At 37.0% G+C, this 27,329-nt stretch overlaps 1 protein-coding gene across 1 annotated transcript; it reads right to left on the minus strand.

Annotated features, from left to right (window-relative positions):
- Window positions 1-782: 782 nt before the first annotated feature.
- Window positions 783-24,313, minus strand: tnfrsf21 (tumor necrosis factor receptor superfamily, member 21). Its single transcript, XM_051875487.1, has 6 exons — window positions 23,917-24,313; window positions 17,619-18,255; window positions 16,516-17,028; window positions 9,049-9,314; window positions 3,197-3,410; window positions 783-2,121 (listed from the first exon to the last, which is right to left on the minus strand). Exons 1-6 carry the CDS (start codon window positions 23,995-23,997, stop codon window positions 1,892-1,894), a joined length of 1,941 nt encoding a protein of 646 aa, XP_051731447.1. The 5' UTR covers window positions 23,998-24,313; the 3' UTR covers window positions 783-1,891.
- Window positions 24,314-27,329: the final 3,016 nt, after the last annotated feature.

Genomic DNA, 27,329 nt, shown 5'->3' on the forward strand with positions numbered 1-27,329 from the left:
CCAAGAGCTTTCTGACCTCCGATAGGCTGTAACGTTATTACCACTTTCAGGGCCCAGAAAGGTTGTAAAGACATTGTTAAAATAGTCCATGTGACTAGGTTCAACCTTAATGTTATGAAGCAACAAGAATACTTTTTGTGTGCAAAAACAAACCAAAATAATGATTTTGAACAATTTCTTCTTTTCCATGTCAGTCTCCTATGCTATTCACGAAGTGTAAACAGTCAACGAATAAGGGTAAGGCCCCTGGTCTGGATTGTTTACCTCTGGAGCAGTGTTGCCAAGTCATTGGGCTACTTTTACACTGTTGCCGCGGGTTGTTTTTCATGTCTGCGGGTTGAAGCGAACCCAAATAACATGATATTTGGCCCCTGGAATTCCCCCCCGAACATAACCTGAGAAAAGCAAGTGGAAATTATGCAAATTGTCTTTTAAAACCAAAATAACTAAGAATGAGGAAAGACACTTCCATGTGTATCATATATTAGCAACATGCACCGCACCTGTCAGTCATCATTATAAACCTGACAGATTTCCTCCTTCCCGTTGATATGGGATCCCCATACAAATTCCTGAAAATTGCTCTGGGGGAGAATGCTTAGGCTTACATCAAAGTTCACATCTTCACAAACTTCAAGATTATATCTTACTAGGTCATGAGCCACTAAATGATTGTGAACTGATATGTTGCCATTTTTATGTCACTCAAAACTGAGTGCATGGACAGAGCGAAAATGAACAATGAACTATTAATAAGAACACCACATGAAAACAACCACAAATTATGACAAAAAACTTTAATCTGTTGATTTCTCAGGTTACATGATAATTAACAATAATAATAAATGTCTTGGTTACATGTGTTACACTTTAAAACAGCCATCAGAATACATATTAGCTTTCCGCTCCATGATTTTTTTTCCTCGTTTGTTTCCAAACAGCTCATCCGACACTCTTCCTAAGATCCAGGAGATTAACGAACTGCTATTTTGTCTTAACCTTCATTTTATTTTTTTAAGTTCAGCGGTCAAATGACCATAAACACCCTGTTATTAGGATAAAATCAACCTCTATCCCATAGTTTACATCTAGCACCAGAGTGACTTGATTTAACAGAGTTTAACAGAGACATTCTCTCTGTATCACATCATCATCTGCAGTATGGATACTAAAATGCTACATCTAAATGGTGTGAAACTGATTTTTTTGGTGGTACTCTAGCCTGCGTGAAATTACTTAGCAATCATACTTGTTTTTGTCCTCTTTTATTGGAAAAGCACATGGGAAGGGAGTTTATTTTAAGAGTTGTATAGTGAATGCACATTATCCACGGTCATGATTTGTATCATAACCAGAAGGAATGATTTTCAATGCCCTTGAAATCACATAAAACACAAATAAAATTACAACAAATTATCTAAACAAGCTACAGTGGTAATACTTGTGAACATTAAAACAAAACAAAACAAAAAAGGAACAAAAATACCTTGCTGATTAGGATGTGTTAATTAGAAAAGTAGCAATAAAAAAAATAATAATAATAAAGTCAAAGGACTAAATGGTTGATTTAACAATTTACAAAACTGGTTTATAATTTACATCACATAGCTTTTGAGTTAGACATCATGCTGAGGTGTGTGCAAGAATATGCTGTATTTTAGAGAGCTTATAGCATTGACACCAGCTGTATCCAGAGAACGCTTCATCCACGCTACATGAATGCTAGCGCAAGGAGCGGCTTTTGATGTGCAGATGAACTCCCGTCTGAGCATTCCAGAGGTTTTAAAATTGCGTGCACATGACTGAAGGTCACAATGGAATGGAGTGAGTGCACATTTGTGTGTTCGTCACTTTGCTTCTGTAGCTGACAATAGTAAGATGTTGTGAAGGTCTAAAGGAGGTCAGGCAGATGACTATAGACTGAGTCAAGTAGCGTCTGGCTTGCTTCTTGACTCTTCACCCCGGCAATCTCAAACAAGCGGTCCAGCTTGTCCTCCGCCATTGGGATCTCCTCAATGACATGGAGCTCCTCAGGGTTGAGAATGTGCAGCATATCATCGAAGATGGGCTGCAGGTCACAGGGGTCCAGACGCACCTGTCGCAGCACAGTGTCCTTTTTCTCTGAGGGACAGAAGAATGGAGAGTTGCCATTAACAGAACAAATACTTTAGGACTTATTATATTCTTTATGACCGATTACTAAAAGAAAAGTGCAAAATATTTAATGCAATATATGGTTGAACATAAAGCATCCACAAGGGGGCAATATATACTATAAGAAATTACTACAGTACCTTTCACTACATTAGTCGCAAACATGTTTGGGGAAACCTGTTTAACCTGTTAAACCTTTTCCTGAATTTAGGACACTTAATTACTAACACTAATTTAAATAGGTAAACTACAAGAAGAAAAAAAAAGAAAAGAAAAGGAAAAAAAGAGAGAGAGAGAGAAAGAGAGAGAAAATAATATCTATATAAATCTATAAAATCATTATCATAAGGAAATATCTAAAAAAAAAAAAAAACAATAAATTATGTATATATATTATCGTATTTGTTTTAGATCTTTTTGATTATATATATTATTTAAATAATATTCAATTAATTAATTTATTATTTATTATTAATTTCAAAATATATACTAATATAAAATAAAATTGCAAAACATTTAATATATAATAGAAGTGTCATAGCCTATCAATAAAAAAAAAAAATAGTATAATTTAAATTGTTTGCATATTTGAAACATTTTTTGAACATATGATGCAGAAACATAAAGCTTCCAGGAGGAGACCATATATACACTGCCCGGCAAAAAAAAAAAGTTGCTGTTTGGATTTAAATAGGCACATATGTTTGGATCATTATTGCAGTGATTATTAGCGACTTTTTTTTTTTTTTTTTTTTTTTGCCGGGCAGTGTACAAACTATAAGAAATTACTTTTCATCACAGTAAAGATCATCAAACACTGAAGTATTTGAGGAAAACTATTTATATCTTTGAGGAATTCTGGGAACTTAAATACTAAATGACATTTTATTTCAATTGTATTATATTTTAATTTAAACTGTTAAATTATGAGAAATAATACTTCATATTATATTAATATACATTTTTATGTATTATTATAGATTTTATTACTATTATTAGTGTGTTTTTCTAGCTGTTTTCCTGTTTATCCATGTGCGCTTACCTTTGGTTATAAAAGAGCCTGTCCGGCTGAGGGCAGAGTCCTTGCTGGAAGTGGAGTCACAGCGCAGCAGCGGCTCCGATTCGTCAGTAAAGAACCCCTTGGTGCGCTCCATGGGGGACTGCTCCACCAACACACCGGGCGACTCTAAAGGCTTATGGCTGGGGCTCAGACAATGGCTTACATTCACAGCCGTCATTAGCTTGTTCAGGTCAACCTACGGCAAAAGAGGTGTCAGAGTACATGTTAATGACAGTGATGAGAAAATCATTCTGGCACACACATATTTGTTTAGAGATTCTTTTCCATGCTGTACCCACAAGTGTATCCTGTCAGGACAAACAAAGATTTCTTGGAACAACTATTATGTGAGTAATGGATTTAGAAGAATGAGGGGTTTTGCTGATAGACAGCGATGACTGTATTAATGTGTGGGCACTACAAGTGTATCACTATGTGCCCATGGCCGGGTCAGCACAAAGGGTTCGGCCTTTGCAGCCCTGGACCACCCACATGAGTCCTGTCCCTGCTGCCCTTTGCGTCAGGGAAGGACAGATGAAAAAGATCCAGTACAGACAGAAATTCACTGCCCACAGAGCACATGGCCTGTGTTACATTCACAAAACCCCTTGTATACAAATCGTACTTGTTATGCCAATGTCTCAGAACATTAATGGTGCATTTCTTAGAATGAGTTCACAGCAAGTCGGTACAATCCGGATTTTATTACCACAGTCTAGTATTGTTCTTTAGTTGACCAATGTGGACACCATTGTAGCAAATTATGAATATTGAGCTTATCCACAAAAATGCTCAGTACATCCATCCATCCATCTATCTGCATCAAAGTCTATATTCATGGTAAAAAAAATCATTAATGATACATAATAAAATAAAAATATATAATATAATAATAAATTCAATGCATTACAATAACATTACTAAAAATGCAATATCTTTCTGTTTAATATTTCATAGAAATTCTAAAATTTCCTAAATCTTTCATTTAAAACAGGTTTATCTATAAAATCATTTGATTGTAATGTAGCAGCTGAAATCATAATCAAATAGACCCCTAAGAAAGCTGTGGTGATTTCCAGGTTGGGAAATCCTGACAAGCTATTCTGGGAAGCATATAATAGACTGGGCAGGTATTCAAACTTCAGAAGTAGCAGATCCAAATTATAAGACAGATGGAAACCACTCCATTTCCGGGAAAGTTTCCCTTGGAATCAGCAGTGAATAATCAATGGCACGTAGAAAAGCAGACCATTACTCGAGCGGCACGCTGAGAGATCACATTTAGTCATTCATTAGTCACCCCACATAGAGGAAAACAGCTCTGAACTCTAAGACACTACTAATAAACCAGTACAATGGCAACACAATGGGTCAAGCAAGTTAATGTATGAGTAATGCAGCATTACAGACCACTGACATTTCCCTGTCTGATATTGTTCATGCTATTGCAAAAGAATATCAAATAGTTGAGAGTTTTTCTGGTAAATTAGTTAAATACAATACATAAATGTGATTGTGACGAATCACAGTGATGAATTTTTCTTCTTTGAGAAATCTTGTACTATGGCACATAAGTTGTATGGACCACTTTTTTTGATACTTTTATCTTGGAACAACATGAGGGTGAATAAATAATTGGCTGAATTTTAAAAGTGGGTGAAATATTTCTTGAAACAGTAAGAACTAAGCTGACAGATAAGACTGCTCCACCCTGTCCCTGAAGTCATGTATTCATGTTGAAAGGAAGGAAGTAAGTGTGCCGCAGCACATGCAAGATACAAAAATAGCCACTTTTTACAAGGGAAAGTGGAATGACTGGCAATTAGAGATGTGTCTCTCTTATGTGCATTGCTGGCAAATGTTTGCCCATCTATATCTAACTGCAAAAGCTTCATGCCCCCATAAAAGTAAAAAAAGGGATTGTTCAAAATGAAAATTATCCCATGATTTACCCACCCTCAAGCCATCCTAGCTGTGTATGACTATCTTCTTTCAGATGGACACAATCAGAGTTATATTTAAAAACATCCTGGCTCTTCCAAGCTTTATAATAGTAGTGCTTTTGAAGCCCCAAAAAAGTGCATCCATTCATCATAAAAATAATCCGTACGGCTCCAGGGGGTTAAATAAAGGCCGTCTGAAGCAAAGCAATGTTTTGTTTTTTTTTAAAGAAAAATATCCATATTTAAAACTTTATTAACTATAATAACTAGCTTCCAGGCAGACGGCCGTACACATCGATTTGCGGCAGAAGAGTAACCTCTGACCCGACACATGACACCATGATGTACACAGAAGCACAGAGGATAGAGCAAAACAAAACATCGGTCATAAATTAGAAGTCTAAAATGAGAAATTTTAAAGAGAAATGTCAGAGGATTTTGATATAAGAAAAGAGGAGCTTGAGTTTGTTGCACAGCCGTATTTGTTTAAACCGCGAGTGGCGTCTAAGCTTACGATACTCCCACATCACGTCGGGATTACTCGTGGTGCAAGTCAACTTGCGCAGTATGCGTACGGCCGTCTACTGGAAGCTAGTTATTTTAGTTTATAAAGTTTTAAATATGGATATTTAACCCATTGCTACTCTTCAGAAAGCCTTTATTAACCCACTGGAGTCATATGGATTATTTTTATGATGGATGGATGCATTTGTTGGGCTTCAAAATCAGGACCGCCATTCACAATCATTATAAACTTTGGAGGACTAAGGATATTTTTTAAATATATCTCCGATTGTGTTCGTCTGAAAGAAGATTGTCATACACACCTAGGATGGCTTGAGGGTGAGTAAATCATGGGATAAATTTCATTTTTGGGTGAACTATCCCTTTAAGATTTCTTTTCAACAATTAATTTAATTTTCCTTACAAAATTCTCATTACTGTAATGCGAAAATCAACAAGCATTATCATGATGTATACTTGTAAAATAGTAAAAAAAAATATATAAAAATAAAAAATAAAATGGATACTTTTTTCAGGATTCTTTGATGAATAGAAAGTTCAAAAGAACAGCATTTATTTGAAACAGATTTTGTAATGATGTAAAAGTCATACAGTATTTGATCAATTTAATCCATCCTTGTTGGATGAAATGTATAATTCTATTTAAGGAAATATTACTGATCCCAAACTTTTAAACAGTACACATATCAGCATTATCTTATTGCAGAACCCATTTTGTTTGTATTAGAACTGACACAAACCAGAAGCTGCTCAGTTTCCATATCTAAGGTCTAGTGTCAACGAAACCAACAAATGCATTATTCTAACCACACAATCTACTGTTCAGACAAGTTGCGTGTCGCAGGAAGAAGGATGGGCGTATACCCAAATACCTTCTCTATTCACATCCAAAAGCGTTTGGCAAATGTCTGAAACCACAACATGGGAGCCGCCAAGAATGCTGTGCCATCACCCACCAGGACACAAGCCACAGATGTGGAAAGTGTGTCATTCCCACACTGATCTTATTAGCCGCAGCTAACACTGCTCCAGACTCAACAAGACCACCTACAGCACAAAGCGCATGGTCCTCATCTGACTATAGAAAGCTGGGTAGTGGAACTTTTAACATTATACATTTAAAAAATCATTTCGAAATATTTTTTGTTAAATAATTTTTTGTTCCTTCTTTATGGCTTGGAAAACCTGTATAAAAATAGTAGCACAGGACAGACAGTGCTGGTGACGGCTTTCAGACGGCGTCTAAAAGTTCTGTTTGGCTGGCGTCCACGACAAGTGGAGCACTGGGTGTGTTTATCCTCTGAGGGCCCTTATCTAAAGGTTTACTTGCATGTTGAGTCCAAGTGGTATGACTTTGTATCCTTTGTAACTCATAAAAACACATGTCTCTCAATTTCTTGGCAGTAAAAAAACTATTAACACAAGAATCCCAGAGAAAATCAGAATGAATATGAAATTAAAAAGTACAAGAGACTAAACATTTGATTAAATTTCCTCAACACATTTAATCTGATACTAACGTCTGCCTCTTTCTTACCATGTGCAATTCATTCAACCTGACGGGAGGTTATGCGTGCTGTGGCACTGGAGTATGGGACACAAGTGATTTGATCTGGAAACATGTGGCTTTGATTAATGCAGCTCTTTCTAATAATGAAGTTTTACCCCCATTGCTTTACCATTTTCATTCAGCATTGCTAATTCAATATCAGATCTTGTAAGCATAATGTTTTTTCTCAGAGAAACAGAAAATGCCCTCACCAGGCCCATGTAATTCTCACGTTGGGGAAAGTTGTGGCCTAATGGTTAGAGAGTCGGACTTGTAACCCGAAGGTCGCAGGTTTGAGTCTCAGTACCGGCAGGAAATGTAGGTGGGGCGCTCTCTTCCACTCATTGCCCACAACTGAGGTGCTCTTGAGCAAGGCACCTAACCCCCCAATCGCTCCCCAGGCGCCGCAGCAAAAAATGTCTGCCCACTGCTCCGGGTGTATGTGTACACTTGGATGGGTGAAATGCAGAGCACAAATTACGAGTATGAGACAGACGTCATGTTACTTTCACTTTTTTTCTTTCATGTTCCGAAGTTCACATCTCTTAAAGAAATAGTCCACCCCAAAAATAAAAGCCCCATCAGCATTTACTCACCCTCATGTTTTTTTCAAACCTGTGTGACTTTCTTTCTTTTGTGGAACATAAAAGAAGATATTTTGAAGAATGTTAGTAACCAAACTGTTTTGGTTACCATTGACTTCAATTATATGAACAACAACAATAACAAAAAAAATACTGAGACTTTTCTCAAATTATTCCTCAAAATACAAATTTTCATAGTTTTATAATATTAAATGATTCAAAGATAATTTTAAATTCTAATTTAAGGGTGAACTACTCCTTTAAACTCATTGAAAAAAACATGAGGATGAGTGGCGTGAATGAATGGAGAACTGCTTTAAAACCGTGAACAGGATGTTCTCTGCAGAGAGATGATTTTGCTCTACCTTTACAGACGTAAGTTCAGTGAAAGTCAACACCCGCACTGGCAATTAGGTGATTATGAGGTGGCGTTGACAGGCTTTGAGAGTTTTATCTCAGTTTATCCTGGTTATATCAGTGGCATCAAAATTTGTCCAAAAGCCTTAACTTCACCATCTACAGTGACCTTGAGACAAGGACAAAGTAAATAAAGTGGCTTTTATCAAATCTGCACACAGGAAAGGCTTGAAACTCTAAAATGAAAGTTGATGACTGATCCTCCATCTCCGGTAGCCTGTCAGGCCTTTGTCATTAGTAATGCAGCTCAATTGGATGCAGCCAGGAGTCATGAGGCACTCATGTGGTTTGTTTACCCTTCTGCACACGTATTATCCAAATAGAGTGTTATTAGACCTGGGTGTGTGTGTTATGTAAAAATATATACACATGACAACTTGATCCATTATTGTGGCCTGACAAATACAGCAGCTTGCGGTTTGACCATGATAAGACAGATGTTCTAATATACAAACATTTCTACTATAAAATGTAAACCATTTAATAAACATTTATTACATGAAAAAATATATATTTCTATAATAATATATTTTATATAAAAATATTCAATAAAACAATACAAATATTAATAAAATAATTAATCTTATCTTACATAAGAAAATGAGTCCAGTTGTATCAGTAGCCTAATAAAAGCTGTTTTATTCTACGTGAAGCGTGTTGCTTCATGGGTGCCGCCAAGTTGAGGTCACATGACCAGCTGAAAATGGCTCACTTCATCCTGTAATCATGGCTGACTGCAAAAAGTTCATGTCTACAATGATGTCTGTAACTGAAAAATCACCCTTCATTGTCAACAGAAACCCTAAAGTTGCTCACCTGAGGATTGTCTTCCATGACACTGCGTATCTTGTCCACCACGTCAATGCGGCGTTGGCGGTGAAGGGCATTGATCAGCTTAGCCAGGTTGGCGTCGCTGTCACGTATGGTCCAGTGCTGCAGAGCAGCGTATGCCCTCTCGTGATCTGCCGAGTAGCCGTTGGAAAAGGCGGCCACCTCTCGCTCGGTAGCACTGGCCAGAGACTTGTACAGGTCAATCCACTGACTGCCAATCTGTGCTGCCACCAGCTTCAAGATGTCAACACCTAAAGAATGAGAGAAAAGGTCAATCATTTGTTTATCTACTGTAAACTGTAGTTTGAACCCTGTAGACCAGTACAGTACAACATTACCAAGATATTACCTTTGACAAGCTGTACTGATATATTACAGTGCAGCATGCCATATATTGATATACAGTACAGTTCAAAAGTATGGGGGCAGTATGTATGCGTGAAGAAAATAATACTTTTATTCAGCAAGGTTGCATTAAATTGATAAAAGGAAATGACAGTAATGACATTTTTGCAATGTTACAAAAGATTTCTGTTTTAAATAAATTTGTTTGTTTTTTTTTACTTTCTATTTATCAACGAATCCTGAAAAAAAAAATATCATGGTCAGTGTTGCCAAGTCTGCGGTTTTTAGTGGAATTGGGCTACTTTAACTTTGTTGCTGCGGGTTGTTTTTCATGTCCGTGGGTTGAAGCGACCCCAAATAACATGATTTTACCAGAGGAACCCCACCAAAAACACAGATTTTACCCCCCGGAACACGATTTTTACCGAGGCATTGGAATGCGATTGGTCTAGTTTTCGGTAGCAATTGGGTGGGTTTTGTTGTGAAAACCTGGCAACCCTGATCATGGTTTCCACAAAAAACAGCACAACTGTTTTCAACAATGATAAAAATAAGAAATGCAGCAAATCAGCATATTAGAATGATTTCTGAAGGATCATGTGACACTAAAGACTGGAGTAATGATGCTGAAAATTCAGCTTTGCATCACAGGACTAAACTTTTTAAAATAAAATAAAATTAAATATAAAAGAGTTTAGTGTAATAATAATTCAGAATATTACTGTATTTTTAAACAAATAAATACAGCCTTAGTTAACAATAAGAGACATTTGTTCAAAAACCAACTCCAAACTTTTGAACAGTAGTGTTTGCACTGAATTTTGTATCGGCTGTATGTATCTAAAATCATTCATGTGTCTTGGAAATGTAATACAGTTAGCATGATGTGCTGTTGGCACACTATAGTGTAGAGTAGACAGACACAGAGACAGACACAGTGAGCGAATGGCATCATACAGCGCAGAAGGGCAGCACTCTAGAGTTACAGGCTTCTGTGGGACATGCTGTCCCATGGATAAGGTCATAGAATTGACCTAGATGGATGCCTGTGTTTATATACTTGGTGTAGTGTGACAAACAGTAGCGTCCTAGGGGATCCTTCTAAAAGTGAACCCCAGAGAACTGCGAGCGCAATCTAAATGTTTTAACTTACACTATATGCATATATGAGGCATATTTTCACTTGATACTTATTAGTGGTGTTAGCTATTGCTTATACTTAGGGTTAGGAATCTGAATGTTCTCTGAAGTATTAAACATCAGCATGTACTGTAACACATCCAGCACTATTTGTGCTATAGACATGAATGATGTATCATCAATATATTTAAGTGATAAAATATTTGATTTGTCAAAAAAAAAAAAAAAAAAAATGTCCCTCACATTTTGTGGGAAAATCCCACTGATTCACAATGAAGAAGGAACATGAGCAATATCAATGATATTAAACTAACAATGCTACGGATCAGAATACAATACGTTCTAAGCTAAGGAGATTTTCATGACAAGCAAGCACTCTGGTTTTCTTCAGAAAATGTACAAATCTAGTTGTATCACATTGTATCACCCCGCTTAATAATAATTATGTAAAATCAGTGAAAAAAGTGAAAAAAACACCCAAAAGCCTGTTACATGAAAAAAACCATAAAGTATGAAAAATGCCAAATAAGACAAAATAATAACACCAAAATATATCAATATATCAAATTTATCAATAACCGTATTCTACATTTTCTGAAAAACTCTATTGTCAAAGAGCAAATTATAAACCATGTAAACTTCCGTGAAGAGAACCCAACATAAAACAACACAGATCAATGTAATCCATGTTGAATTTGTCTCTACTGAACGTGACTGAGTTCAGCGTAACAGGATGACTGTGGGGGACAACTGCTGCTGGAAGGTATTAACGCATCTATCTGTAAGCCAGATCTGTCTTATTTGGGATCCATCTGTAGCAAATTCACTGGAGCTCTCTGGGGGTTAGCGTGCCACAGACTGTACTGCGGATCTAAAAATGCCAAGGCCTGCGGGCTGCCCATCCTCTCGCCTGTCGTTTCCAGAGGTCGCTACGGCATGACAGAGTGCTAAAGGACGGACAGGCTCTGTGTGAGTCTAGGCCAAAGTCGATAGGTTGCGTGATGCTTTCCCATGTCTATATGACTGTACTGCGTGATGGACTTGGTTGCCCTAGTCCCGCAGGCAACTTTTATGGAATGCTGGGAAAACACGTGCCACGGCCTCCACTATCTGAATGTACAGCGCGTTTACAAAGATTTCAAGGCTTGTATGTGCTTCAGTCAGCAGCTACAAACAGTTAAAAAAAATGATTTTTCAAAGCTTTTCTAAGTAAATAAAACAAAACTATTATTTTGGTCGTTCTCCTTCAGAATTTCACATTTAATTCAATGTTATTTGTCTATCTGCATGCAATGATATTTGAAAAAAACTACATGCAGTAACACTGGCAGTGAATGATGCATGTAGTCACAAAATCACCCTTTTTTGCTTACAGGAGACGTATTTGAGACACATGTCACTACCAGGTGTAAACGGCTGACCACTTGTGATCGTCCACCTATTGTGCATCATAACAGCTGTAAATACAAAAGGCATTATGTGAAAGTGTGGAAACACGTTATGGATCATTTGCATGTGCACAGACAATAGCTTATCAGCCACAGCCATTTACAATAGAACAAAGCCTTAACGTCTTCATATAAGTAATCAAATGAGGTGGCAAACCGGCTGCAACAGGTCTAGGTTGGCTGGGAAACAAAGGAATCCTCAAAGGGAGTCAGGACTTCCCCCTTGTAGCGAGTCACCGTGGTGGCTTTGCCGGAATGTCTCACGGCAACGCAGCCATCCCATAAATCCCTGACACCTCATACACGATACCAGCCGCAGTAATTACCACTTCCCCATCAAAACAATGATGAAGACCAGGGGAGGCTCACTTGCAAGGGGATCCTAGCTTCCGCCGAGTTTCCCTGACTCTTACACAAAATGCTGGCAGAGTTGAGCTCACCCATGAAGTTCCTAATCGTCTCTTATAAAACCCCCAGCCCACCCTGATTCTGGGCAGTGGGCTTTTATAGATAACACCTATTGCAGAGGTTGTTATATGGGGCGTACATGCGGGTGGTTCTACGTCTTTGATCTCCACTATGCGTGCTTTGTTATACCTCCAATGAAAGAATTCATTATTTGTACGATCACTCCTTCATCTTTATATATGTTTCCCATGCGGCCCTTTATGGCCATTATTTCACTAATGTAGTAAACGGACACACATGCACTTCAGGCCGCCCAATTACACACCTTGAATGCATTAGGGAAATGTTTTGTGTTGTGTTTGTAGAGGCAACCGGCTGTGTAAAGGTTACCTGTGCTTTCTAACATGATTCGAGGAGGCTCTACTATCTCAGTTTAACTCAGTTCAGAGTGTAATAAATTCTTTGCCTTGCAGAAGTCAATAAACAATGAAATTGTTCACGTTTAGGAGTGCAAGGGAGAAAAACACCACAGTAAAAATAGCGCAAATGTTTTGTTTTGTTTTTTGTACCTGGTGGAAGTGTTTAACTTTTTTTTTTTTTTACATTTTATACTCGTGAGCATTTCATTGTTTTTCCCTTTTCTTGATATCCAATATTTTCAAGGCCAATTAACTTTTTGAATATCATAAAAGTATTCTTAAAGGTGCAATATGTAATATTTTCTGTCCGCTAGAGGTCACTAGAGGCCTATTAAAAACAAAGGCGTAGCTTGATGACGCCAAGTTTGAGCGCGGAATCTTGGGACATGTGGTCTCCACCTCAACAGCCGGTGGAAAAGAATTGGGATAGGACTCGGGAAGAAATCATGTTCATGGATGCGATTATTAACATTATTGTAGTATGAAGCAGAGCAGGACCGAGTGTTGTGGAAACTAATCGAGGCCGCTGAAGCAATTGCGCAACACACGCCTCACGAGCAGCAGAATTTTTATTATGACACAGTCGCCGGTGCCGCTTCCGCTTTTCCGGTCATGAGTATGAGGTAACGCAGCTCTGTTTATCATATTAGATACATCTGAGTGTGTTGAAAATGTTATAACGTTACTCTGTGCGTTCGCTCGGTGGCTGCCGTGAGACACTGTTGCACACTGCAGTAAGCTAGATCGATTTTACAATATCATATTAAATGCTGGATGGTTTGTGTTGATAAATGGCATGCAATTCATTTTAAAACGTATTGTATGATGGAGAAAATGCTGTATTACTGTTACTAAAAATGAAGCTGCATCTGATTATGTTATGTTAGCTACTTCACAAAATAGTGTTTTTCTCTGAGCCATGGAAAAGCATGGTACTCGCAAAAAATCAAGAAAATTAGATTTAAACAATAAGACTAAACGTGTTGAGCTAGATAACAATAATTAGTTGTCTGTCTATAAATATATCAAAACAGTTGTTCCCTTGTCTATTAAAACATGTAATGTATTAAAGCGTCTTTGGTGTTTCCATGGTTTCTACAAAATAAAACCGGAAACCGAGGGTAACGTGGGTATGACGCAATTGACAGGTGACTCCTCACACGTCCCGGAGCCTTCGTTAAAAATGCAATTTTCTCACGATTTACAAATAGTTGCAAACATTTGGGATGTTGTAAGTACTCAATGTGAACAAAATATAACACTGGCCTAGTGGTTTTTGGATATTTTACTGCAAAATTCTTACATATTGCACCTTTAATCCACTTAAACGAAAATAGTGTTTTATTTTGCTAAATAATAGTAATTGTTTGGAGTCCAAGAAAAAAAATTCTGTTGTTAGGGTGTTAAGGTGTGGACACATTTATCATTGTTTGGCAAATTTTTATGGGCGAAATTCAAACATTTCAATAGGAATCCACATAATTGGGAATTTCGCACGATGGCAAAAGATTTCCCCATTCACATTTTGCATCAGGTTTAGTAGGTCAGGTGAATTCTCTGTTTTGACCAACAAAAAATTGCTTGGTTTGAAAGTGATTTCTCTGTGAGCTGTGCATTATACATCACTACACTATTGAAAATAGACAATGGACATTTTTTCTCTTACTGGCCTAAATTTATATGATATTCCATTCCCTATATTTTTTTTAATTTGAGTCTAAAATTTTTTTTTTTACTCATTGTATTGTTCATTTGATCATAAATTGTAAGTGTGAATGCTTTAAAAAGTAATAGCACACCTCTCCTCAGCAAATCACACAATTTAAAGGGATAGTTCACCCAAAAATTGACTCACCCTCATGTTGTTCCAAACCTGTAAGAGTTTTTTTCTTCTGTTGAACAAAAAAGAAGATATTTTAAAGAATGCTGGTAACCAGACAGTTGACTGTAGCCATTGCTTTCAATGGTATTTTTTCCCCACTTTGGAAGACAATGGCTACCGTCAACTGTTTGATTACCAACATTCTTTAAAATATCTTTTGTGTGTGTACAGCAGAAGAAAGAAACTCATACAGTTTTGGAACAACTTGAGGCAGAGTAAGTGATGACAACATTTTCATTTAAGGGTGAACTATCCCTTTAAGGTACCAATCACGTCTGTAGCACAAATGTGTGGAACGAGTTACGTACAGTATGAGTTACATACCCAATACTTATGGTTAGGGGTTTGCTCAACCATGAGTCCCCAGCAGAATATACCCTGAATTCAGACACCTCCCATGACACATAAGTTAGTCCCTCTTCTCATCTCCCACAAGGGCAAGACCACTGATAAACTCATAGCGCTAAACCACAAAGAACTGGAATAATCTGGTTCCAACTGTTTGCGGTTGAAGAACAGTCATACACACACAGACGGATATCTGAGGCCAATATAAACCGCTGCTCATCACAACAGTCCTGACTAACCTAGCAGCCTCTGATGCATAGTAACAACCAGGTTATGGGGCACAGAGTGTGAAATGAATAATAAAAGAGAAACCCCAGAGAAGTAAAGCAAAGGCTATCCAAGGAGCAGAACGAGAAACAGAAGGAGATCAGGTTCTATATGATCGTGTGACTGACAGAAAACGAGAGAGGTGATCTTGACATTGGCGTTGTTTGTGTAACTGTTGAAGTTCCCAATACAATATTGTGTTTTCTAAAGCAGAATAAATGGGATAAACAGCACTGTTGTGTTGATAGATCCACAGATGCTCTAGTGCATTGGAATTTCATTGTGCCACTTTTCATATTGCAAAGTGTGAGTGTCTGGCATCTGCCAAAGCATAAAGCCATTTACACTATTTCAGAAATCTATAAATAGCATTTAACAAACTAGTTCTAGTTAAAGATGAAGTGTGTAAAGCCTGCACAAGTTTGAGGACACTCCCCCTAACTGCCATTGATCAGCCAATCAGGCAGCAATGCCTCAAAATCATGCCATTGGTTGAATCTTTGTTGCTATGCTTGGCTGGTCAGGATTCTCAAACAAACAGAACAATGTTTGGAAACCACCACAGTGTTTACACTTTTCTGGGAAAATCAACCTATGAATGATTTACTTATAGATTACCTGGGATAGGAGAAAGTATTTTAACATAGAAAAAATACACATTTCACATTTGATTAAATAATTTTAGTGTACAGTTAAAGTGCTATTCACACTATGTGGATATTTTTAGATTTGAATACAAAATCTCTACGAACTTATTCACAACTAGTCTGAAATAATGTACTTTGGCAATACAATTTTTTTTTTTTTTAAATTGGAGTTGAAGTTGATTTTTTAATTGTTTGGACTGGCCAATTTAATCAGGTATTTTCATGACATTTTTGATCATACATTTTGACCAAAATGGTGATAAATGAGAAAAATGAGAAATTACATAAAAAAAGTATCAAAATTACAACAACAAAAGAAGTAAAAATTATATATATAAAAAAGGAAATCAGACTTATCAGACAGAGGCCCTAAAAGGACATGGTGATGGAAAAAAAAATGAGATTGAAGAAAAAATATTTCCAACATAAAAGTATTGAAATATAATTTTTCCTCCCATCACCATGTCCCTTTAACTTATGCTTTTGTGTTGTTTAGTCACACCAGACTTGGTGTGAACAGACCTTTGCACTGTGCGGTTTTAACTCACCCTGTCCATTTGAGTAGTAGATCCACCTCTCCTTGGTCTGTGCTGGAGACCTAGGCTTCTTGTGGATGGCTTTCTCCATAATGCTGCTGGGATCCTGTCTCGGACCCTTCTTCAGCACCCGTGAACTGCGCTTTACGCTGCATACCACGATCACTATCAGCACCAGCAGAAGCAGCAGGACTATCATCCAAGGCAGGTGCTCATTGATGTCAAAGTGCTTGTGCGTGCTAGGCCTTGGCGAACCCCTGCGGATAGGCCGATAACCCAAACCTTGGGCCTTGCCCTCAGACAGAGTCTCCACAGCCTGTTGGGGGTCTTGTGATAAGGAGATCTTATGTTGTGATTTAGCAAGGTCCTGAGTTGCAGCGATTAAGAGTCCTCCATCCTCATCACTAGTCTTGGAGGAAGCTGTGGTTGTGGGAATGTCTTCAAAGCTGAGGGCCGCCTCTGTGCTACTGAGGATCGGCTCGGCTACATCCTGAATCTCTGCAGCTGGTAAAACAGCAGTACTTGCTGTGTGCAGAGTAGGTCATTTAATAGCAGACGAAAACAGAGAGAGAGAGAGAATTAAATACAGATGTAAAGATGAGCTTAACCTAGACAACAAAACAGAAGGGAGAGAATCTAAAACTTTAATCCAGCATCAAGCTGGCATGTGTATATAGCAAAGTGGAGCTGTGCTGCTCAGCCAACATAATCTCACATGGATTTCTCATCTTAACTGCTCAGATCTGACCCAAAAAACTAAAGTCAACGCCAACTGAGAAATCAGAAATTGCTCTCTTATGAAAATAAAAGACAAATTAGGGGGGTCAATACTACTACTGTTTCAGTACATACAGGTCTAAAAAGAGTCATCTAAAGAAACCTTGCTGAGGTGGACACCATATATCGCATACAACCACTGCTGTATTTAAACACCAATTTAGGGAGGTTAATGAAGTGGTTGAGCAATCATGTTGAACAGAGGAAGCTGTTAGTAACAACAGAACCAGTGCATTAAAGCACTTGTACAACAAACCACTATCTATCTTTCTATCTATCTATCTAGACACACTCTAATCAGTAAGGAATAGCTCTACATTGAGCTTTTTCACTCTCACCTCTATATGCTGACTCAGTGCTGGAAACCGTGGAAACGGAAGCCTCTCCAAGTAGGACATAGGCTGAACTCGCTGGAGTTGGGCCACACACACTATCTTTCTCCTCGGTGCCTTTAATCAGCAGCATTAAGCCCAAAGACGGGCAATCTGTGTGTGCTTTGCACCTCAGAGCATCTGATGCCACGTCTGAGAAGGTGCCATGCGGACATTGCCGGCAGCGCACATCCTCTGTTTCACTTCCTCGCTTTCGGACACCCCACCCCACTGGACATAATGAGTGGCGCTGACACTTTCCACCCTGGGAGAAGCTACCTGGCGGACACATGCACAACCGATCGGTGGTAGACGTGCAGGGAGTTTTCTCGACAAAAGGGGCTTGACAGCGTCTCTGACAGCGGTGACACTGCTGAACACCGTTCTCACCCCGGGTGAAGGTGCCGTCTGGGCAGGGGCTGCATTCCCGTACGCTGGCCTCTGTGCAGTGGGAGGATACGTAGGTGCCCGCCGGACACTTGTCGCACACCAGCTTGTTACCAGTGGCGGGGTCGATGTGGTGGTAGTGTCGAGGAGACAAAGGCTTCTCTGTGGTCGGGCTGGGGGTCAGTGTGTGGGTTAAGACGTCACCGACCAGCAGAAGCTAACAACAATGAAAGAACAAGAAGAAGACTGTTATGCAATGACAATACAAACAATCAAAACACACAATAATGTCTAATTAGCCTGAATGACCACTGTGTCATCGGTTTGTATTATAAAAAGAGTTGACAATACAGAATAATGATAAATAATTTGTGTTTCGAAGATGAACAAGAGTCTTACGGGGTGTGGAACGACATGAGGGTGAGTAATTAATGACATATTTTTCATATTTGGGTGAACTAACCCTTTAAGAAAATGATCTAACAGTCATTTAAAGTTGTGATGAAACGGAAGCTAGCGAAGTCTGAGTGAAACGGATTATCGGAAAAAATGTAGAGCGGAAACTTGGTTCTGTCCATCAGTTGTTGATTGGATGGAGGCAGATCTGATTGCGTAGTTTGGTAGCATCACTAAAAGTGAAGAGTGTGCAAACTGTTTTCTTTGAAATGACACAAAGAAAACAATATTTAAAATTGTTCATCATCTCCACTGTACCTCATATGGTCCTAATGAAATAAGGCACTAAGTAAATAAGTAAGTAAGTAAATAAATAAATAAGACTCTATATTTGGCTACACCATTTGTAAAGACCCATTCAATTCATGCAATGGCCGAAGTATACTTTCGGCTTCATGCATTTTTCTTTGGTCCAGTGATAAACTCCTTTCAATTCACTTGTGATAGGGGAAGATTTTCGAAATGCTTCATTAAAAGGGAATGTATTTGTTCTCCTTTTTTCAATGTCATCACGCCTTAAAGGGATAGTTCACCCAAAAATGAAAATTATCCCATGATTTACTCACACTCAAGCCATCCTAGGTGTATATGACTTTCTTCTTTCAGATGAACACAATTGGAGATATATTTAAAAATATCCTTGCTCTCCAAAGATTTATAATGGTAGTGAACGGGGGGCCTGTTTTGAAGCCCAAAAAATGCATCATTCACCATAAATATAATCCATACGGCTCCAGGGAGTTAATAAAGGCCTTCTGAAGCGAGGCGATGGGTTTTTGTAAGAAAAATATCCATATTTAAAACTTTGTAATCTAAAATAACTAGCTTCTGCTAGAAAACCGTACACATACTGCGCAAGTCGACTTGCGCCAAATGATTAACCCTTCACACGATGTATGACGCAGGATGTTGGAGTATCGTAAGCTTAGACGCTTCTCGAGATTTAAACAAATAGGGCAGGGAAACAAACTGAAGCTCCTCTTCTCTTATATTGACATCCTCCAACATTTCTCATTTTAGAATTCTAATTCGTGACCAGTGTTTTGTTTCTCTCTATTCTCTGCGCTTCTGTGTTTGTCATGCGTTGGGTCAGAGTTCACTCTTCCACCGCAAATCAATGCGTATGTCCGTCTACTGGAAGCTAGTTACTTCACTTTATAAAGTTTTATATATGGATATTTCTTACAAAAATCCATTGCTTCGTTTCAGAAGGCCTTTATTAACCCCCTGGAGCCGTATGGATTATTTTTTATGATGGATGGATGCATTTATTTTGGCTTCAAAACATGCCCCCTGTTCACTACCATTATAAATCTTTGGAGAGCCAGGATATAAACAACAGTTTGCAAAAAACAATTGTCCATCGGGCTTATAAGAAAGATCTGATTGACTTATTGTATCGAAAAAAAGGGAAAAATCACCCTAACAATTAACTATACCTTATAGGTAATGAGCATTTTGAAAAATCTTATTGATGTCATAATATAATGTCCAGATAACCTCAAGAACTTTATATTGTGACATCAAAATGCAGTGGTACTGGATCAACATGCATGTTATCCTCAGTCTGCTATGTTAGCAGAAATGCAAGCAAGTCATATTTCCTCTCTAAAACACTGACATTGTAAAGTCTGCATAACATTTACACAGTCTGCAACAAATCATCCATGCAAAAACACTTTAACAACACTGAACCCTGGAATGTGTTGACAGCACTCTCGCAGCCCGGTGACCTTCAAAATAACTTTTAATGACAAGAAGCCTGTAAACACAGCCGCTCTTAAGTTACTTCAGCTTGAGCGTGCCCCATTGAAAGCCAAATTCCGATCATAACGGTCCCCCTCTTTCATCCGGCACATCCAGCAAAGCTGACTGCACAGCATGTGAACTGCACCTAATATTCTTTATGATGCTAGCCCACATTTTAATTCCGCACCTAAATAGGGCTTTGGCCACGACAGGCATCTTGGGCTCAGTACAAAAGTCGTCACCAAAAAATATGATGCTGGAAAGCGTGAATATCCAGCACACAAGGGCCTCGCTGCATCATCAGTTTCTAAACACAAAGTTCTATTAACTGCTGATCATGAATCCCCTGGAGTTTTATTACAGTTCCTCAACAACAGACCGCACAGAAGAAGTATAAAAGTGCAGAAGACTAATTTCCTTGCTAATACGGGGAGGGCTGAATCAAAACAAACATGACATTAATATTCTCCAGCCAACACATACTGACATCGCTGGGAACCGCAGGACGATGCCAGACCGCTTGGGCTCGGATACACGTGTTGCTCTTCGTGAGGTGATGGGGATTGTTTCAGGAGGACAGACTGAACATGAATAGCGATTAGACAAAGCTGTGCTTTCCCAGCGGCCTTAGCTCTAGAAGAGGGCCAGCAGTGAGCTAACAGACGAGGGTCTGAAGTAGGCCAGCGAGGGGGACAACTTCACTGATGACAGGACAATGTCTGTTCGCTGAGTGTGCTACTAAGGCAAAGAATGAGTACCCTGTTGCCACACAAGTTCACAAGTTTTCTTTCAATGGGCTCTGGAAAGAGGAACGTTCAACATAAGATAAGAGGAACACTTTTTCACGCACTCTTGCTTTCGATAACCACAAGACATGATGTACAAAACAGTAAGACAGTAACTCCACCTTCTCATCCCTGCCAAAAACAGTGTCTGCATTAAAAGGGCACTTGTATGAAACCTAATATACATTCTTGGGCATTTTATGAAAGCTTATATATAGATGACTAATGACTTATTACGTGAGAGCGTATTCACATTCTCGGTCCATGTCTGCGTAATGTCTCAACTCTGGAAAAATATGGAGTACTGGCACCAATTCAAAACGAATCCTTTTAGAGCTGTGACTGTCAAAGTGCCACTTTAAAAGACACCAGAATATCTCTCATATAAATATGAGGCACTCATATACAAAAGAATAAGTGCTAAATCATACATATTATTGCCCATAAAGGCTTTTTAAACTCACTTAAGAGTAAGACTTAGTCTTCTCTTTTGCTTATCAGAAAACTGATATTAACCATAAGGCCTACTGTATCATATTTGATATGTGAAATTCTAAGGCCTCTGAATTAAACTATGCATAAAAACCTGTTGTAATATACACAATCTAATACATGCCTCCTGCCCTTTGATTAATTGTTCATACTTTTTTTCCTTTTAGTGTAATTGTCATAATAATGCATGTCTTTTTAATCTTTCATGATTTTTTCCATTATATATTTTGCCCCCACAATAAAAACTTGAGCTCTAAGCATTTAAATATCATATATATGACATCTTAATATGACATATTATTGGGAGATATAGAATGACAACTGATATTTTTCTGTTAGTAGTCTGTTATACAGTTATAACAAAACCTCACTGATTTACATTACAAGCGATCAGAATTTCATCTCACTTTTGACCATATAAATATAAGAAACTGCAGCAAATTATTACATAATTTTGCTCAGTTTGGATGTCTGAATAATACTGAGGTGTTTTTTCCTCCTCAGGTGTGACTCCATATTTTCATTATATCATACTATATGAGGCATAAAAGCCTGATATATTAAATATGATACAAAACATAAATTACATACATGGAAATATTTTTTTATTTTTAGATTTTGTCTAAAAGTTCAATAAATTCAAAAAAAAAAAAAAAAAAAAGATTTTTCTGAATATAATTTCATATGTCCAGCTTTACAAGCTTAAAAGCAGTAGTTTACAGCTTGCAATGCTTGATTGTTGACTCTATGAGCTATCTAGGATGATTCTGAATGACTCATGGGGTTTCCTGAGTAACCTGTGAGTAAATGGACTTGGCAGTTTCACTGATTTCATGAGCTTGCAATCTGTGTGTGTAGACTTTACATAACTTTACAATTATTTATAATTACTGAGTAATCAATGATGAACTAAATACTAAAGATACGTGGGGAGACTAAATGTAAAAGTGTAATCTGTGATCACCATGTGGACCAGTGAATTTGGCTATGGATGGACTTCAGGGATAGGATTTGTGAACGTTTGTTGATTCACAAGATAACATAGGGTGTAAATCTACAAGAACAGACACAGGGACATTTGTGATATAGGGACTCCATGTGCCAGACTCTGCTAGACAAAAAGGGCACCTGTTACACCTCCGACACATCATAACTGAAGACTGCAGAGCAGAAACAAACACTCCCTGTCTGGAGGCATTCGTGCCCATTTCATAATCGACAACAGCCAATGAGTCTGCAGGAGGCATGAATGAGCGAGGAATATTCCTGCAAATGTCAGGACACCTGCCAAACACATTGCATCATGTGCGTCAATGCCAATAAACAAATTTTCAAGGGCGCATGGGTGATTCAAACTGACAGAGAAAACTGCTAATCCTTCCGGCGTTGTGAGGCTAATAATTTATATCGGCCCACATTGGTATCAAACAACTAAATCCAATTTTTGAAAACTGAGCTGCATTAAGGGATTTAATGGTCCCCTGATAAAGACTTGCTAATGGATGAGCCAGTCTGATGTGATATACCAAATTAACCTCAACTGACTTCATACTGCATGGGGATATTAAGTCATGTAAATGTTTACAATACATTAGGCATATTAAGTCATGTTGGGGTATCTTCAAAACAATAAAGCCATTGTCTATGAAACAATGACACAAGTCAAGCAAATGTGTTTAAAATGATAACTGGTATACAATAAAATATAAAATATACAATATTAAACAAATGACACCAAAATCATTACTATAGGGATGTTAAATCATGTAGAACTCTTTAAAATAATAAATAATATTAAGCCAATATCAACAAAACAAAGGGATATTAAGTGACTCTATTTGAAATGATAACTAGGTAGGGATATTAAGTAAAGCAAACGTGTGTAAAATGATATATAAGTAAATTAAGTCATTATAAAAACAAAAATCTAAATGCTCTTAAAATGATGTATACTCAAGCACAAAATGCATACTTGCCATTTTAACATCTCCTAAAATAGGTCAAGTAGTGTCCCTAATTTAACCTTTAAAATTCCACATTTGATAGAATTGTTTTTTAAGCAATTTTATTTTTAAATACTGACTAATGTAGGTTAAAAAAAGAAAACTGTCCCTCAAACAATAGGCTACAATGACAATCTTTGCCATCCAGACTCTATTTATCCATCTTAAACTGTGTCTTAAACCTAGGTGCGCCACAGAAACGATTAACATTTCTAAAAGGAAAATAACTGATTTATTATTCTGTTTTCATCTTTTGTTTTAGGCTCCATCCTCACTAGTATACACTAAGTGCGACACCAAGTACATCTACTGTCCCTTTAAATCTAACAAAAGCCAGAATATTCGAGAGGACAAGAGAAGCATAATGCGAAAACAAATGTATCCCTGACTTACCATCAGCGACCAAGTCATAGACATTTTCCCAGGCATTGTTCCAATGGAATCACTCTTGTTTAAATATGCCCAGGTCCACATCTGTTACTTTTCGGCTTCATAGGTGGAGCATCAGCATCTCCGCATCAACAGGACACCCACATTGTTGTGAGGTATTGTCCCTTTGCTGGGTTATTCCCTCAGTGCACAAATTTCGTCCACTGACGCCTTTTTATAGTCTGTTGCCCGGAGTGTACGGGTTTCAAGTAGTAGGGGATAAGCGCTTCGTTTTGGAAGAAGAACGCTATAATTCCCATAGCGATGATGGATGGATCTGTGGACTGAAGTCTGGCTGCTGTTTGTCCAGGTTACGGATTCGCCTGTGCCGCAAAGACGGGCTGCGGATGATGGGCGGGTACTGGCGACACACGTCACAACCGAAACTAGCCACTGGCTGCTTGGCAGAGCCGCACGCCGTATCACAGGGCTGATCCGAGACGGTTTCCGGGAAGATACTGGGGGTGTTGTAGTGTAAAGTGTACAGTAGTGTACCCTACAGGGCGTTAGACTAAAAAATATTATGACTAAAGGTGTTACACCTGTGTACTGTGTGCGCACACACAATGATGGCTAATTATTATCATTTTGACACACATTGTGGCAAATCATTACAGTAAACTGGACAAAGTGACTATATACTATCGGTCAACAGTTTGGAATTTTTTTTTATTTTTTTTTAAATGTTTTGTAAGAAGTCCCTTATGCTCACCAAAGCTACATTTATTTGATCAAAAATACAGTAAAAACAGTTATAGTGTGAAATATTATTACACTTTAAAATAAATGTTTTTTTCATTTGAATATATTTTAAAATGTATTTTATTCATGTGTTGCAAATCTGAATTTTTTGCAGCCATTTCTTACTTTATGCTGATTTGGTGCTCAGTTATTAATAACAGTCCTCCTTATTATTATGTGTTTTGAAAACAATTAATGAAACTGCTTATCATATTTTGTGGAAACTGAAATATTTTAAGATTCCTTGATTAATAAAAAGTTCAAGAGAACAGCATTTATTTGAAATACAAATCTTTTGTAACATTATAAATGTCTCGACTGTCACTTTTGATCACTTTATAAGGTCATGCTAAATAAAAATATTAAGCAGCATAACTGTTTTCAATATTGATAACATTAAGAAATGTTTCTTGTATATATATATAAATTAATAATATTTGAATATATAAATATAATTGTATATATAAATAAATTAATATTAAATAATTATCAATATTAAGCAACACAACTGTTTTCAATATTATATATATATTCAATATATATATTATATTGTGTGTGTGTGTGTATATATATATATATATATATATATATATATACACAAGAAACATTTCTTATTGTTATCAATATTGAAAACAGTTGCGTTGCTTAATATTTATAATTATTATTTATATATATATATATAGTCAAACCAAAAAATATTCAGACACCTTCAACATTTCATTCATTAATACAGTTTATCCACGACAGTTAAAAAAAATGGTAATAAAATATGACAAGATCTCAGAGTTAAGCTGTGTCAGAAAATATTAATCTTAATTATGTCAGATAACACTTAAGCAAAACATGGTCAGGCCAAAGTGTCTGAATAATATTTGGTTCCAAATGTTTATAAATTTTACTGGTAGTCCACTGTATGAAGAATTTTTGGGTATAATATGTCACAGTTTCCTTTATTTTGCTATCCTCACTTACATAAATGAACTATAGTGTCCTGCACCCACTAGTAAAAATATATCAAAAATATTAAAAAATGTCTGAATAATTTTTGGTTTGACTGTATATATATATATATATATATATATATATATATATATATATATATTACTACATATATGATACTATACTACTACATATAACACAATTACACACATATACAATCAATTTAAAAACACAATAGTTAATAATAATTTTAAAAAATCAATAAAACAATCATAATAAATTACAAGTTGAAATATAACTAAACTATACATACGTATACATGTACTATGGATGTTATGTATGCCCATGGACACTGTCCAGTCTCATTTGCATTACTGTTTGAAAGAAAGTACCACATCCAAACAGTCATTGTCAGGCCTCAGATACATGCAACAGAATGCTCTTCTGTGTCACTGGCACAAGAACAGGAGATCATCATTTCCAGTGTGTCTCAGACAGACAGAGCTCAGAGGCCACTGGCAGATGAAGAGCACACCATCTGGTACAGGCCTACACGTGCAGCTGAGAGCTAAAAGGATGAAACGGGGAAATGCTCTCACGTGCCACACAGTTTCTGCCCCAGGAAATCACTCTAAGTGGGTTGACTCAGATGATAGGGTAAGAGAAAAGCCTCGGTCTGCCTAACATTTGTGCATCCATGCTGAAATGTACAACAATATGGCTATTTGTGCAACACACCACCAAGTGCTTTAAACAAACAATATTCCACCAGCACTGTGGACTTAAAGCTTTTCAGTTTTACTATTTTATAAACACATAATTATTTATGTGTGCTGACATGAGACTGTTTGTTACTCAGCTTATGCTGCAGAATGTAAAGGGATGTAAAGAGAGCATCTGTAGTTCAAGAATGCACAAATATGTCTGAAGTAACCAAATGTTTACATTTACCAGTCAAAAGTTTGGAAACATTACTATTTTTAATGTTTTTGAACGAAGTCTCTTATGCTCATTAAGGCTGCATTTATTTCATAATAAATACAGAAAAAACAATAATATTGTGAAATATTATTACAATTTAAAATTATGGTTTTCTATTTTAATATACTTTAAAATATAATTTATTTCTGTGATGCAAAGCTGAATTGTCAGCATCATTACTCCAGTCTTCAGTGTCACATGATCCTTCAGAAATCATTGTAATATGCTGATTTATTATCAATGTTGGAAACAGTTGTGCTGCTTAATATTATTTTATAACCTGTGATACTTTTTCAAGATTCTTTGATGAATTAAAAGTTAAAAAAATATCAGCATTTATTTAAAATAGAAATCTTTTGTAACAATATACACTACCGTTCAAAAGTTTGGGGTCAGTAATTTTTTTTCTTTCTTTTTTTTTGAAAGAAATTAATACTTTTATTCAGCACAGATGTGTTAAATTGATAAAAAGTGATAGTAAAGATTTATATTGTTAGAAAATATTTATATTTTGAATAAATGCTGTTCTTTTTAACCTTTTATTCATCAATGAATCCTGAAAAAAGTATCACAGGTTCCAAAAAAAATATTAAGCAACACAACTGTTTTTAACATTGATAATAACTGAGTATCAAATCAGCATATTAGAATGATTGCTGAAGGATCATGTGACACTGAAGACTGGATTAATGATGCTGAAAATTCAGCTTTTCATC

This window comes from Ctenopharyngodon idella, chromosome 20 (genome assembly GCF_019924925.1).
Source record: "Ctenopharyngodon idella isolate HZGC_01 chromosome 20, HZGC01, whole genome shotgun sequence".
Classification (NCBI taxonomy): Eukaryota; Metazoa; Chordata; class Actinopteri; order Cypriniformes; family Xenocyprididae; genus Ctenopharyngodon; species Ctenopharyngodon idella.